We start from the raw sequence: 15,456 nt of genomic DNA on the forward strand, positions 1-15,456 counted from the left end.
GGACTGAGAAACCAGTTTGTTGCATTCCTCCGGTGGCTCACTGTAAAGCCTTCAACGAGTATTTTACCTCTCTGGCTCCAGTCTCAGGAAGATCTGAAGCAGGCTTACGTTCATTCTTATTATGAGCTTATAGTTAAGCATATGCATGAATGTTTTTCTTAGATTTTAAAACAAAGCCTTAGGTCTTAGATTGTCCTTCTCCCACAAGCCTGGCCTGGGATTCCTCTCAAGCCCTTCAAGAGCTGAAGAAAACGACTGCCTACGATTGGGGAGGCTTGGGGAGCCCATGGAAGAAGTCATTGGGATTTACTCGCAACCCAGTTTGGCAAGTGCAGATTTCACATACAATGGTTGAAACATGGGTACAAAAATAAAGAAGAAAATATTTAGGAAATTACATAAAAAATATTAGTAGTAGTCTGCACAAATTAAGTAAAGAATAAAACAAGGTCAAGATTTAAGGTTTTCAACATCACAAAAAGTATCTTTTTAAACTGTCTGAGGTGGACTGTGAAAACCATTTTCAGTACCTGTTGCAATGCATGCCACATGCACAGTCAAGAAGAGCATAGCAAGAAGAAAAGCTGTCTTCACTTGAGAACTCAGAATATGCCCAAAAGACAACTCTAGGAATCAGAACTGTGAAAAGACATGAAAAAGAGGAGGGTTAGATCTGAGAAACACTGATCCAGGGGTGATAGATTAATCCAAAAGAATGGGATATTGATAGGGGTAGTGACTCACCAGGGTGTCACCGTTAGTATTGGTGCAAATATTGAAAAGGATCTTAAGCAGTAAGCACCAAATTTGTCTGCTACATATGGTTTTGGATGGAGTGGAGAGGAGAAACTTTGTATATGGAGTCATAAATGATAAATAAAGTTTGTCCCATTAAATATTTGATGTGGACCACCGTTAAAGAGCGGGCTCTGGCATAAATGAAACTCAACTCTGGTTCAGGATGAATGTTCCCACCTTTAGAGGAATGACTAACTTATCTAATGGTGTTTTAAAGGTGGGGAAGAAGAGACAAGCTTTAAGAGGACATTCTGCTTCTCTTCATATTTCTTAAAATACTAATCACTGTGTCCGGAAACTGACTCAGGTGGTCAGGAATAAGCTGTGGGATAGCTTCAAGAGACCAAAAAGGAAGTTATGCAACCCGCACACTGAGGTAAAAATAAAATTATTAAATGTACGGTCCAAACACACACACACACGTGATTTTCCAGTTCCACATTATTTTAATTATCTGACTTGCAAAACACCAACATACTGTGAATTAGACCGCTGAACTCGGGAAGAGAACGACAGTTGAAAACAAGGGTGGCCAACATCATGCTGAGTATAAGTTTTGAAAAAACAGCTACTGAGTTTCAGAGTGACCTGCCTTTCCAGACCACATGCAGCCGCGCTGGGACCGAGGCTTGGGGGGATGCACACACAGAGGTTCAGCCGTCTGCTCTACAAGGTGTTGAAAGTCACCTCTGAAAGAAGCATCCCATTCCCAAATTTCATATAGACCCCAGTGGAGTTAAGCAACAATATGGAAAGTCAACATTCTGCCAAAGTCTGTGAACCAAAGAAAATGAAGATTTAAAAAAGCCCTTGTTCCTTAGAAAGTATTGCTGTAATTCCAGCAAGCCAAGCCAATTCTGAAGAGCAACGATGGATGCTGCCTGTGGTGATACTAAGAAACCCAACAGCTAGATCTGATCCAAAAGAAGAAATCAAAGACAACCCCTTTGCTGACTTCAGTAGGATTTGGATCAGGCCTGTGATCTCTGAAACCATTTAATATATTTCACAGGCTTTTAAAAAGTGGTGACATATATAGCCTGACAAATGTGGAAGCGTGTTTTGGTTTGGATGAAGAACCCGAAACTCAGGATGCCATGTAGGACTGCGGGCCTTGGCTGAGTGGCTCCAGCCACAGGAGCTACATGATATCCTCTACCAGACTCCAGAGAAAATCATATTTAGGCATATCAGAGGTGAAGTTCTGCTGTATCTATATTCACAAATGAAAGGAGAGTCATACAAAGCTGTTCAGAAAAGCAAGTAGTTATTCTTAATCCTAGTAGTGATTGATAAGTAGGTTTTGATTGCCTGGTTTATCTGACTGCATGTGTAAATGTCAGTCACAGAATTTTCTGGTGCTTTTCCTAAAAAAAAAAAAAAGCACTGATACGTTATTTGACTTGATCCTTAACTAATACTTATCTCAGCCTCTTTGATTTGAGAATTAGTCTGGAAAGCTGAGACAACAGGGGTTTTTGGTGGTATCTCCTAAAAAATTAGGTCATAGTGGATGTGATTCATTTTATGTACATGTTTTATTTTGATTTTTTTCCTTCTCCCTTCCATTTCCTCGAGGAAGTAACACAAAACATATTTTCATTGTTAGACCCTACTTTATTTTTGAAAATGTAAATGCGGTGGTGATTTAATTGGCATTTGAGATATTAGGTGGGATGAGACAGCTTCTGAGTATTATAGTGGAATTCCTGCTGGGTCAGTAGCCCAAAGTTGAGATCAGTAGAAACTTGCAAGCGTTCCTGTCGGCTGTGGATAGCCCTTGGGAGTTAATAACTGGTGTCAAGCTACATCTTAGGCAACTTTCTACCAGGGCTGGGGGGAAAAAAATATATTCAGAGATCCTCGGGCTTCCTACTCACGTCTTACTTCTCTCATCTGTTGAACAGAGCTCACTCATGCTGTTAACTTGGGATTCTGTTTTATTCTGTTCTGTTCCTTATATGAAATACAATAGCCAGGCGTCTGATCCAAACTCCATTGACACCAACACAAGGCTTTCCATTGTCAAAGCTGCAGCCTTTTGAATTGGCAGGATGAAAACTTGCACAGGCAATATAGGGGGGTCCTCTGATCTTCACATCACCCTTTGGTTAAAGCCACGTAACCTTTTCCTCTCTCAGTGGTTTTTGCCATGTGTGCACACAGCGAGCTGCAGGACCAGGGAGCACCGAAGTACAGAGGGCTGCAGGAGCTAACTGCAGTGCCCCAAGAAGTACAGCCCCCTGTCTCCTTACCTTTCTTATCCTACAGACATTCTTGAATAAAGACTACAACTGGGAAGACAGTGACTCCGCGTTCTTATGTCACAGTGCCCTTCCCTGGATATTTGGTTTACAATTTAATCCAGAAAACAGGAAAAAAAGGAGTACGCTTTCTGCCTCAGGAAGCAGAACTGCACAATGTGACGTAAAGGAAACGGCCCCTGAGACTGGAGGAACCCTTTTAGAATATCAGCTCTTGCCTGCCCCCAAAATCCTACATTATTAATAACCTGTTGTGTTTTGAGAAGAGATATAACAGCATTGAATTGCGGCAAATAACAGAGCCGAGGGTGTTGGCTCCATTAAACGAAAGTGGTCAGCATTATCTAATCTGGTTCTATCATTGTTCATGACCTGCCACTTACCTATTGTTGAATACATTATTATATTACATCATGTCTATTAAGAGCTGCAACAAACTGTTCTACTGTTCCCTGCCAACAAGATCTGGTGGAAAAGTTCCTCGAAGAATGTTTCTGTGCCTCTAGGCTGAATGTAATCCATAAGGTTCAATGCGTGGAGAAATCCCACTGCTCACATCTGCAGGACTATTGAAATTAACCTTCACTGTGCATCGGCACAGACATCAGGGTGTCAGGGGAGGAGGGAGGAGGAAACGATAATTAGCGCTAACACTTGTATTCAATTGCCTCACAGCTAACTTGCATTAAAGCTCAGGGGATTCTGCCTGCTGAAGTACAGAATAGGTTGGCTACTGATTTCCAAAGGAGGAAGACTGGATATAAAATATATCTTTTCAGCTGTTCCATGTCTGTGTGGCTGGAAGATTTTTCAGATCTAGGATGTGTACCAGCTATGCCATTTCTAAGAACGGAGGCTACAGGGGTTTGACCAGAAGGAGAGACTCTTTGGTCTTCTCAGCTCAATACCCAAATGCAAACGGCTCATGGCTGCTGAGAAGAGAACCAGGAGGAGGAATTTTCAGGCAGGAGGAGATGACAGTGGCCCTGTGTGGATCCAGCGGCTCCATTGCAGGTATGGGCCGCACTAGATGCACCACAGGGTCACCCTGGAGGGTTGGCTCCGGTGCTCCCATGCTTTGTTTCCCTGCTGTGGTCGGGGACTTGGCTCACAGGGGCAGCCCTGGGCCATCCCGGCTCGGCCCCAGCACTGCTGCAGCTGCCCCAGGGCTGCCCCCTGTGCCCCCCTGCCTCTGCGCTAGGGCAGGCCGATGTGGGCATTGTGCTGTCGAGTGCATGCTGTGTCCGGTCACCCTGTGCAGGAGCTGCTGAGAGCTGAGGGTTAAAAAGAGGAAAAGAGTCCCGAGAATCAACAGTTTTGGGTTTCACCCCTGCCAAATTGTCTGAGACAAAGAATGGCAGTGAGGCCCGAAATCAAGAGTTTCAAGTTGCCAGCACTTTCCATTTCTCATGGTATTTCAGTGTTTCCACTGCTTGTTCCTGGCTAAAACCATGCAGTGCATACAGTGCGAATAAATTAAAATAGACATTTTCAGCTTTCTACAGATTTTAGGAATTGCTGTGAGTGGTAAGCAAGGAGCTGGTTCACTTTTAACCTGTCCTGTGGCTCTCAAATGGGCAACCTGCCTTTATCAAGGGGCAACTTTCAGAGTCTGTCTTCTCAAAGTTAAGGAGCCAAACATCTTTCCTTTTTTTTTTTTTTTTCTTCTCTTTTTGTTTTGTTTAAGGAGATCTGGTTTCACTTAGATGAATTAAATGTCAATATATCTGTTACTGTGAGTTGTTCCAGTGTAGATTACAGCAGTACTGCATGACTGTAAAAGCTGTGCAAAGGTCTGCTGCACTGTGCTATTTATGTCTATCTTTTAAAATGTTTGTAAACAAACGCTTTTATATTGATACTTTAGGTCTTGTCTCTGTATGGAGGTATCGAATAAGAAGTCTAAGAAATATCCTTTTTCTCCAGCTCTGAGCTTAGCCTATTCCAAGTTTTATTTCTGTATTTGCAATCTTCTTTTCTGCTGTTGAAAGACCTATAGACGCAAAATGATGGCGGAAAGGTGTCACTTGCAAGGTGATGCAGAAATGGGTGTTACAATTTGACAGAGTCCTGCTGAGTCCCGTTGCGGGTTGGTGAACTGCAGCCCTACCAACCTGCGCTGCGCTCAGTCGTCTAAGCTGAAGTGATCTGAGAAACAAAACTTTTATTTTAGAGGGAAACTTGACCCATGTAAAAGCTTTGCTGCAGTAGCTTCAATGACGTTTCCGTGGATATACGAAAGTTCTGTGATTGAAGTTCCGGCTGAGGTGTGCTCCACTCCTGCAAAGTCAGCACAAAAGCACGTGCTCGTCTGAAAGGGCTCAGGGCCCTGCTCTGCGGTGGGAACCCCTCTCCTACATCCCTGCTTCCCAGAGCTCTGGCTCCGGGTTCTGTTTAGGGGATTTTGCATTCCCCGTCCCCGTGTAGAGATACCCTTTAGTCATTTGTGGGGATCTGAGCTGGGATAAGGAGCATTAAATACAAAAAAACACTTGTAACATAAAGTTGTGCTTGTCAGGCTCTCAGGCCTGACCCGTTAGAGACGAAGAATATCAGACCGTTTCTGAAACTCTTAACATCACTGAGCTTTTTTGTTCTGCCAGGGGAGGCCAGTGAAAGCTTTCACACCATAAAGATATGGTGCCCAGAGTGGTGGTGGAGTCTCCATCTCCGGAGACATTCCAACCCCGCCTGGACGCGTTCCTGTGCCACCTGCTCTGGGTGACCCTGCTCTGGCAGGGGGTTGGACTAGAAGATCTCCAGAGGGCCCTGCCAACCCTACCATTCTGTGATTCTGTGATAAGTCTATCTTGCAGGCTAAGCGTAGTGAGACTTAGAAGCCAAGCAGGCAGCAGATTTATGAGCCCAGACTCAGGTGTCCCGAAGCGTACCTGGTGGAGACTGCTAGCAAACACCTCCGTGGGGCAGCACTGTGGTGTGCATGGTGTGAGATACACAAATGGCGAAGCACATGTGTGTCAGCCCCACTCTGGGGATTGCATATCAGAAGCAGAAAAACTGGCTCTAAGTATCAGGAGAAGTTGGGTCCCTTTGCAGAGGAGTGGAAGGAAGGAAGGAAGGAAGGAAGGAAGGAAGGAAGGAAGAGTCTCAATGCTGTCCCGTAATAGATTTATGTAGGTTTTCTGGATGGTAGTTTTTTTTAAAGGAACAAGTATTTGAGTCAATTCCAAAGCAGCTCAAAAGATTTCTACTTGTCACATTTCTGGTCTCTGAGCTGAAAGTCTTCCAGGGTTACACAACAATGACTAAAACTGGAAACCTTTCAGACCATTTCCAAAATGAAGCAGGAAACTGAGGTGACTGCTAAACCAACGCTAGAGAGAGAGAGATCCACTTCCATCTGTGTGGGGTTAGAGTGAGAGTACCCGATTTTATTTGGATGTTTCAAGTTGTTTTCTTTTTGATTTAATCTCAGAACAGAATTATTCTGGAACCCAGATCTTCACATTGTTTTGCTTAATGTTTTACAAACAGGCTGTTGACTGAAGTTGTCACTGAACAAAAATTCACCCCTACTTGTTTACATAATGGTAAAACATAGTCATAAAATGGGTGTAGCAACAATTCGTTAGGTATTAAGGTAAGGTGCAATACAGGGATTATCCTCATAAAACACTGAGCCCTAAACTAAACATATCAAGATTAAATTGACAATTACATTTAGTGGAAGTCCTTAAAAGGCTTAACTAAATACTTAAGGCTTTTAAGTTACTGTTGTTCTGAGCGAGTGGATGAAGATCAAGAGTTCTGGTTCTTCTGGTGCTGCTGCTCTATTCAAGAGGAACTAGATGCAGATGATAAATATGACAGAAAGGCTTGCTTCTGCCAGGGCTTGCATTGTGGTAGCTCTTCACTGGGTACAAGTAGGTGTTGGGTTTGTTCCTATTTCTGCCACTGTGCTGCTTTATGACCTTTGAAATACAGGCATTTACTTACCTTTCTCCCATATCTAATTGGGGTGAAAATTTCAAAGAGATCAGTTTGGGGGGTTAATACGCAGAGCCTGTGAACACGGGTCTGTGGAGCAGTTCTGTATCTCCCTGACCACGTTTCAGTATCCAACACAGGAAGATCCTAGCCTTGGCTTAGATAATTAAGAATATATTCTGATTTTCTGAACTCAGCCTGATGCATACATGCTTTAGAAGGACTTCTAAACCCTCTCTGCTATTTACCCTAATGAAATCTTAGAGATTTTTCTAGTTCTGTATTTCTGTTATCCTGCCTAGCTTCCCTGATCCATTTTTATCTCTGATAATTTTTTATTTTGGGGGGAAACACGTTTGTAAGAATGGTTAGCAAAAGTACTGCAAATTTCAGCACACTTCCTCCTCTGAACAGCAGAACAGTATGCAGGAGGAGGCTCATGATGTGTACGAACATGCCCAGAAATAAAGGAAAAAAACCCAAACACCAAAACCAAAACAAAACAGAGAAAGCAAAAGCAAGACAAAAAAGGACAAGGGTTTGTGTGCTAGTGTTAGAGGAAGGTGAAAACGCTTCCCGGCAACATCTGAGAACCATTTGCAGCAACCGATCCATGAGCGTTAGTGAGTAGAGAATGCTTTTAAATCCTCCCCCACCCCCTTTGTTAATCTTTACCAGGTAGTAGGACCTTTAATGTAATTCGTATGGCTTTCTTGGGGATGGGTACAACATTTCCCTTTTGAAAAATAAGATTTTTGAAATGGCCCTAAGATTTAAATTCATAAGTCTGGCTGTAAGTCTGTGGTCTTCTCCCCTTTAAAATTTGGTAATTAATAATAGTCTTCAGACTGTTCTGCAAAAGGCAGTGTGTCTCAGTAGAGTGAGCGATGAACATCTGGCTTCACAGCCTCACTGCCTCTCATCTGGAATAGGAAAACCACGTGCCTGTTTAAAAGTGTCCCTATGAATGAAGCACAGATCGCAATACAGACTTACATAATTCAGAAACACTGAAGGATGGTTTTTTAGACTTAAGTGTTCTAAGCAACATCAGACAATGTGAGAGAGTTATTAATTATGATGCATGATTATTATTGCACTCAAGAGACTATAAGAGGTAGCCTGGAAAAGTTCAGACTTGGCTTACCTTTAAGCACACCCAAAATACTGGGCAACATTTTTATATGTTTTTGAGTGGCTGAGGAGCCTATTTCCTAAGACTTTCAAGCACATTTGGGATTTTAGGTCATCTGGGGCACGTCTCCACTGTGCAATGCCAAATGGCTCTGAGCAATCCAATTTTCAGCACGACGGAGAAAGATTAACTCAGATCCTGAGAGCAGTATATGTCTGTTAGCGTTGCTCTGCACTGATTCTTTTTTACTCCATCCAGCTTCAGGGCTAGATTATTTGGTTCTGGTTTAGGAAGTGCTGCATCACGTTCCCTTTCTTATTACAGACATACTTGTGATAGTTTTGCAATATCCAATCTGGCATTTTACTACATGGCTTCATTTGCACCAGTCAAAAACCCATCGCAGACATCCATGAGCATATATCTATTACTGCAACCGGTACTTAGGAGAGACCCTAATTAGAGTCAGAGTTCCTACGTAAGGTGCCTTACAATCAAAGCCGTCTCCTGTGTGTGGCAGGCCACCGTAAAATCAGAGTGGACTTTGCCACATAGCTGCATGTGTGACAGTCCGTGATTCTTGCCAGCACTAACAAAATCTAAAGATGGTGCCAGCAAAACACCATTTTTGAAACACGATGATTTGCTGATGGCAATAGCAGAGAGCGGAATCAACTCAGTAGTCTTTGATTCATGAACTGTTTAGTCCCTTTTGGAGTCCCAGGATGTTTGTGAGTATTTTCAAGGAACTCTAGTTTGAATCAGTCAATAAGAAAACCAGTATAAGCCTAAGTATGTTTTTTATTTACGATTATATTGGCTCCTGATTACAATTCGCTTCATTTCACACCTCATATTATGAGGTTCTTAAAAAAATAACAGTTTCCAGTTTTTGTTTGTTGTTAAATATGACTTATAAAATGTTAGGTCAAGAGTCTTCAATAGACTAGGCTACAGTGTTTGTTTAAAGCTTTGAGTAAAGCAAGTCATATGAATGTTTCCAAAGACTGTATTCCAAGAAGTATTTTTGGAAACATTAATGTTGTGTTTTTTAATGAAGGCCACATTCTGAAGCTACGACACCATATGTCACATTCATTTCTGTACTGAAAAGAAAAAAAAAGAAAAAAGAAATGGAAACTATGTTTGGCTTTTAAGTGTTTTTGGAATAGCGTCTATGCATGCTTGTCATTGTTCCTTGGATGGGAGAAGAGTTCTCGGTCTGTTAATCCAGTCCATCCAATATATATTACACTCCATGGGCCTGACTCTCCTCTGCCTTGAAGTGTGTGCAGTCACTTATACTCAGGCAAAGTGAATGAAGAGCTGAGGAAAAAGACTACCACTAGGAAACTTTTTTTAAATTCATTTTCCATGAATATGTTGGCTTCATTGTAAACCTACATCTGAACTTTTGTCAGCTGAAACCAGCTTAAAAATGGGAAAAGTACTTGTCATTTTTCCATTGAAATCTTACAATTTTTGGAAGAATAATGTCAGTTTTTCCTCAAAAATATTACCTTTTTTTCTTCAGAAATGTCAGTTAGAAGCATGACACTTGGCAAAAGTTCGGAATTGTTCTAGCTTTGTGCTCTATCACTTCTGAGTCGTCAGTGGTTTTGTGTGTTAGCGGTTGGGATACGGCAGAATGAGCTGGAGACCTGCAGGAAAAGGCATTTGCCTTTTTCAGTGCTGTATCCTACAAGTGATTCATAAGCATCCTGTAACTGATTACTTCAGCTAAGTCTTTCCTTTTTTATTGGATTCCAGTTGATGAGGTCTCAGTTTCTAACATAAGTTCGTGTTATTAGTCACTAAATGTATAGCCTAGCACTTCGTACTGCTGAAGTTCATATGGTTGCAATCTGCAAAGACATCCTTTTTTTCTCTGATCTGACAGAGGAATCTCCTACTTCACATCACTTCCTAAATTTGTGTCATCCACAAATTTTATTAACGCACTGCATGTTTGTTTCAAACTCATTAATAAAAATTTAAATACTTTTTGGCAGCCGGATTTTTTTTTTTTTGTTTTAAGGAATGATTTGTGAGGGTTTCCAGGACCTCAGAGAGGTTTCTTTTTCATTTGAAATGTAAATACTTTTCAACAAATTAAACAAATATGTCTCTGTAGCACTAGCCCAGTAAAGTTCAATTCCATGACCAGTTTTTTCTGGGCAATACTGAAACACAAATGATGATGAACGATTGTGTGTTTGATACATTTTCTGGTTAAAACATATTAGCACTGAACTCGCCTGCTCATGCTACTGAAGTCTTCTACCTAAAGGAGGGTGTTTTCCTGGGCATTGCTTCTAACGGAGGGGGAAAAAATAAAGCAACAAACAGATAATTATCTACCTCAACTATTTCACTAACTTTAAGAGGGCTCCTGCGATTCCTGTGACTCTTCATGAGAGCCCATCCTGATTTGAATGTTACTTCACCAGAACATTAGAAGAGATACAGTGGGGTCACCACAAAGGTTTTTGATTTCTCTTTTCATCTACATACCAAATTTTAGGATTGATATGGACATTTCTAACTAGTTCAATTTCTAGCTGCCTCATATTTCCAGCCCAAGTTTTTGAGCTATGTTGTATAATAAATGTCAGAGTCTGTACTCTTCAGAAAATTGCTCATGATGGCCACAGAGTGAATGTATTTAGATTTGGTGTTACACAGTTCTGGCATAGAAAATTAAAACAAAAATAAACTTTTTTTTTTTTATTTCATAGATTTCCAATGAACAAAGAAAACAATAGCCCTTGGGACCACGTGTGTTCTGTACACTGATGCCACGAGGCAGATATGAGAAAGATGACTGAACAGAGAGGTTGCTATAGGCCTGTAAACATACAGGGAAATAAGATCCGTTACCAAGGCGCTTGTCAAGAAAGCCCTGAAATGGGGATGAAAAGATTGCAGAAGCGATTTCTCCACAAGGATGGCAGCTGCAACGTGTACTTCAAACACATCTTTGGGGAATGGGAGAGCTACGTAGTGGACATATTTACCACACTGGTGGACATCAAGTGGCGCCATATGTTTGTGATATTCTCGTTGTCGTATGTTCTTTCGTGGTTGTTCTTTGGACTTGTCTTCTGGCTGATAGCAATCCAACACGGAGATTTATTCAATGATGAAGAAATAACACCCTGTGTTGCAAATGTCCATAGCTTCACAGGAGCATTCCTATTCTCCCTTGAAACCCAAACGACCATCGGTTATGGTTACCGCTGTGTTACAGAGGAGTGCTCGGTTGCAATCCTTATGGTTATCCTGCAGTCAGTGTTAAGCTGCATTATCGACACCTTCATCATCGGAGCAGCCTTGGCTAAAATGGCTACAGCTCGAAAAAGAGCTCAAACCATTCGTTTTAGCTACTATGCTGTAGTAGGCTTAAGAGATGATAAATTTTGCCTCATGTGGCGCATTGGCGATTTCCGGCCAAATCACATGGTTGAGGGCTCTGTACGAGCTCAGCTTCTGCGCTACAAGGAAGACAAGGAGGGGAGAATGACGATGGAATACAAGGACCTGAAGTTGCTAAATGACCAGATCATACTTGTTACGCCGGTGACAGTCGTACATGAAATTGATAGTGAGAGCCCCTTGTATGGTCTGGACCGCAAAGCTCTGGCCAAGGACAACTTTGAAATCTTGGTCACATTTGTCTACACGGGTGATTCAACAGGAACTTCACATCAGTCAAGAAGCTCATATGTGCCCAGAGAGATTCTTTGGGGTCATAGATTTAATGATGTCTTACATGTAAAGAAAAAATACTATAAGGTGGATTGCTTACAGTTTGAAGAAACTACAGAAGTTTACGCTCCTCACTGCAGTGCCATGCAACTGGATCGGAAGGAGCAAGAATGGAACCGAACCCAGAAGACGCAGAAGAAAGAAGCAGAGACATCAGCACTGGAGATCAAGTCATTTAATACTAACCAAAAGTCATTTAGTGCTGTTGCCCTCATCACTAGTTGTGAAGATCCAGAAGACCCAGTGCCAGCTGTCAATCAGCTTTCTGGAGAAGTTTCTTATCAGAAAGCAGCTGTGACCTTAAGTAGACTATCGATAGAGTCCCAAATCTAGCTTTGTACTGCAATTAAAATCACTTCCAACAAATTCTTCCATCACAGCTTTTAGAATATAAACAATGAACTCATATGCACAAGTATTTATATTATAAACCTTGCTGACAGCATGCCTACATTGCAATACATTGCTGAGCTGCTAGAAGGAGCTTCATACTGGTTAGCGTGGGCATCAGTATCGGATTAGCGTTGGCACAAGAAAACAGCTTACATTTGGGTTGGCTAGACAGCTACTGTACTTGAGCAAACTTACTGTAAACTTCCTTACCCTGCAGGGCCCAATGTTGGACATACCCAGAGACAGATAATGATCTAGGCAGGGAACAAAAACAATGTAGTGTGCCCTCTAGGTCAGCTTTTTCAAAGCTGCCTGATTTATTTGGAAAGCCGGTTCCCAGTCTCTCTAGGAGGCTCTGAAGCTCCCCCACCATCGCAACAAGTGATTACTCCTTTCATTGCACCTCTCTAGCAGCTCGAATGAAGCTCCCAACCTGGGGTTACAGGGGTGAATCTATGGGGCTGTTCTGTGTAGGAGGGAGGAAAGAAGAACTGAACCCAGTATTACTGGGTAGCTTTGGAAACCTGCTTACACCCTGCCTAGTCCTGTGGGATCCACGGTGGGATCCTGGAGAGCTTTTCTCATTTCCTAGTCGTGAGACATTCCCAGAACTGCCACTGCTTCAGTGGCCTGAGGTATGTGGTATGGCAGCTGGCGTGGGGCTGCAGGAAGATTTTCTTACGTGGCTCTGAGGGCTAGAAGGACTGGCCAAACTGGCTCGTTTGCACTGTTCAGGAATCAAAACGAGACCTCGAGTTGGAAATGGAAATCAGCAAAATCAGGTTGAGCTTCAGAAAGATCATGTTTTTAGTGAGCTGTGCAATATTTTAAATCAAAATGTCTTTCATTTCAGAATGTCAGCTTTGTTTTTCTTTTTAGTATATTATGCTTCTTTAAAAAGATGAAGATCGATCTGGAGACCAAACAGTGTGATTTTGTCAAAATGAAATATTTTTACTCATCTGAAATGACTGTGTAAAAATGATCCTTCACAGAGAAATTCAACATACTCAGCTGTCAGCTCAATTTGGAAAAAAGGAAAATGTTAACGTTCTGAAGTTGTCTGTGACGTGGAAGTTCCATACTCTGCACATCTCTGTAATTATTCGATAAGCAATATCTCATCATGCTTTTTTTCCCCTGATGATTAACAGTTAATTTGCCTTGTGTTTAATTATCATGCTAATATAAATACAATTATCTCTGAATTTATGGTTGCCTAAAAGGGGATGTATCTCACCTGACCTCAGCCATCAAGAAATTAAGTGTTTGCCTACTGGTCAAGGCTCTCTGTGGTTTCTGGCACTCTCCTCTTCATCCCGTCGTGCTCTGGCTTTTTAGGGAGCTGAAGGCAATAGCATGTGTTTATCCTGGAAAAGTTCATCCCCGTCCATTTCTTGTTGAAGGAGATGAGGCAACTGTTGTGGAAATGCTGGCTAACTTTAGGCTGCTAAAATTAGGTCTGACGAGTCATTCACATCATCCTGACTAATTAAAAGGTTTTATGAACTCATCACATTTAATGAAGAAAAATAAATAGCACGCTGAATATTTTTTCTGAAATTTACTCCATATAGTAGTATTGATGCATCATTTTAACGTACCTTGCATTTCTCTTTTGCTAGCACTTGTCTTTGGATATGTGTGATCCCTTTAGGTAAAACCAAGCATATTAACAAGTCTGGGGGAAGGCAGTTATTCCAAAGCTCATTAATTATCCTATTTTATATTCCGAATCATCAGCAGCATCCATCTGTAACTGCAGTAGAAAACATCTTATTGTATCCTGGATTGTAGCACGGGCAGGCATTGGGGAAATAGCCTTAAAAAATGGAAAGGAATGTAGGAAAATGTATAAGGGTCACAGTACTTATGTGGTGTTGGAAAAAAAAAACCATCCGGATTGTATAAAATAGAATATAACCTTCAAGACATGTGAAGTAATCCTTCCACGCTCCTCTGTCTTTGAAAGATCCTGGCTGGGTTATGTTATTTGATGTTGGGCACCGCACTTTGGGAAGGACATGGAACAATTTGAACAGAATCCAGAGATCTAGAAAACATGTCAGTGAGGAAGCAGGGAAATAATTTAAGGTGTTTCAGTCCAAGAAGGGGTTAGGAAACAAAGAAACAGTTCTCAAAAACTGCAATTCAAGAGGGGGGATAATCCGTTGCCTGTATCTGGTGGGCAGGACAGGAAAACATGGCCTTAAAGTGAAGCCAAAGAGACGGAAGTTAATTAGGAAGCGCTGTCCTAAGGAAGGCGAAGCCCCAACAGACCTGGGGGGGTGTGACCTCTGTGGTGGTGGCTCTCGGGAGCCTGCTGGAGAAAACGGCTGTCAGGAGTGATACACAATGGTCAGCCTTGCCTTGAACTTTCCGAGCCTGTTTTCCTGTGATCCTACGATTTTCAGCAAAAAGAAGCGTCTAACATGAAATCTGCTTAACTGATCCCTTAGTACTGACACACGTGTGAGCGTTTGCTTAATTACATAGCTAAAGAAAGGTACTCAGAGAGATAAGATACTACTGAGATATGTAATCAAAATCCCCAAAATATCTTCAAAAGGTGCATATTTCAGGTGCCGTTTCTAAATGTAGTTTCCGTTATCAAGCTGCGAATCTCAGCTGCCTTTCCCTCTCCCAGTTCTGTACTGTGTGAGCCTCTTGCGGTGAAGAAAATTCTTTCCTCGGAATGACTTTCCTGTAAGTGAAAGTACCAGGAGTCTGATTTAGCATTTTGTCACATGCTTCTTGGTATAGATAGATATAAATACGTGAGCATGTACAGTAATGTATGCTTTGGCATATAAGTCAACCACTAACTGATGAGGGTCAGGAAGAAACTTCTCTCCTGGGCATGTTAATTCGTAACAGGCTACTATACAGTTTCTTCTACTTTTATCTACAGCATCTGATACCAGCCCGTGCTGGAGACAGGATACTGGTTGAACCACTGGTCTCAACCAGTCTGGCTTTTTCTGGGTTTCTCTGTTTGATATTTTAATTTCATTTATCACAGTATAAAAACTATGTATAATAATGTATAGTAAAGCCTGCACTGCATTTTTATGAATAAATACACAGAATAAAGAACATGCCTTTACCACACACCTTGTGAGAGCACGTTTTACTTTTCTTCCCTTCAGC

At 41.7% G+C, this 15,456-nt stretch overlaps 1 protein-coding gene across 4 annotated transcripts in view; it reads left to right on the forward strand.

The window, feature by feature from the left end:
* The window catches only part of KCNJ16 (potassium inwardly rectifying channel subfamily J member 16), a 34,708-nt gene extending 19,289 nt beyond the window's left edge, over window positions 1-15,419 (forward strand). For 3 of the 4 annotated variants that reach the window (XM_063352294.1, XM_063352296.1, XM_063352295.1), the window contains one exon: window positions 10,884-15,419. In XM_063352294.1, coding sequence (XP_063208364.1) covers window positions 10,957-12,246 — 1,290 coding nt within the window. In that variant the 5' untranslated portion in view covers window positions 10,884-10,956 and the 3' untranslated portion in view covers window positions 12,247-15,419. Of the gene's footprint in view, window positions 1-3,574; window positions 4,077-10,883 lie in introns of those variants that run through there. The other variant, XM_063352297.1, reaches the window with a different exon arrangement.
* The last annotated feature ends 37 nt before the right edge of the window (window positions 15,420-15,456 follow it).

Source organism: Chroicocephalus ridibundus, chromosome 14 (genome assembly GCF_963924245.1).
Source record: "Chroicocephalus ridibundus chromosome 14, bChrRid1.1, whole genome shotgun sequence".
NCBI classification, from domain to species: Eukaryota; Metazoa; Chordata; class Aves; order Charadriiformes; family Laridae; genus Chroicocephalus; species Chroicocephalus ridibundus.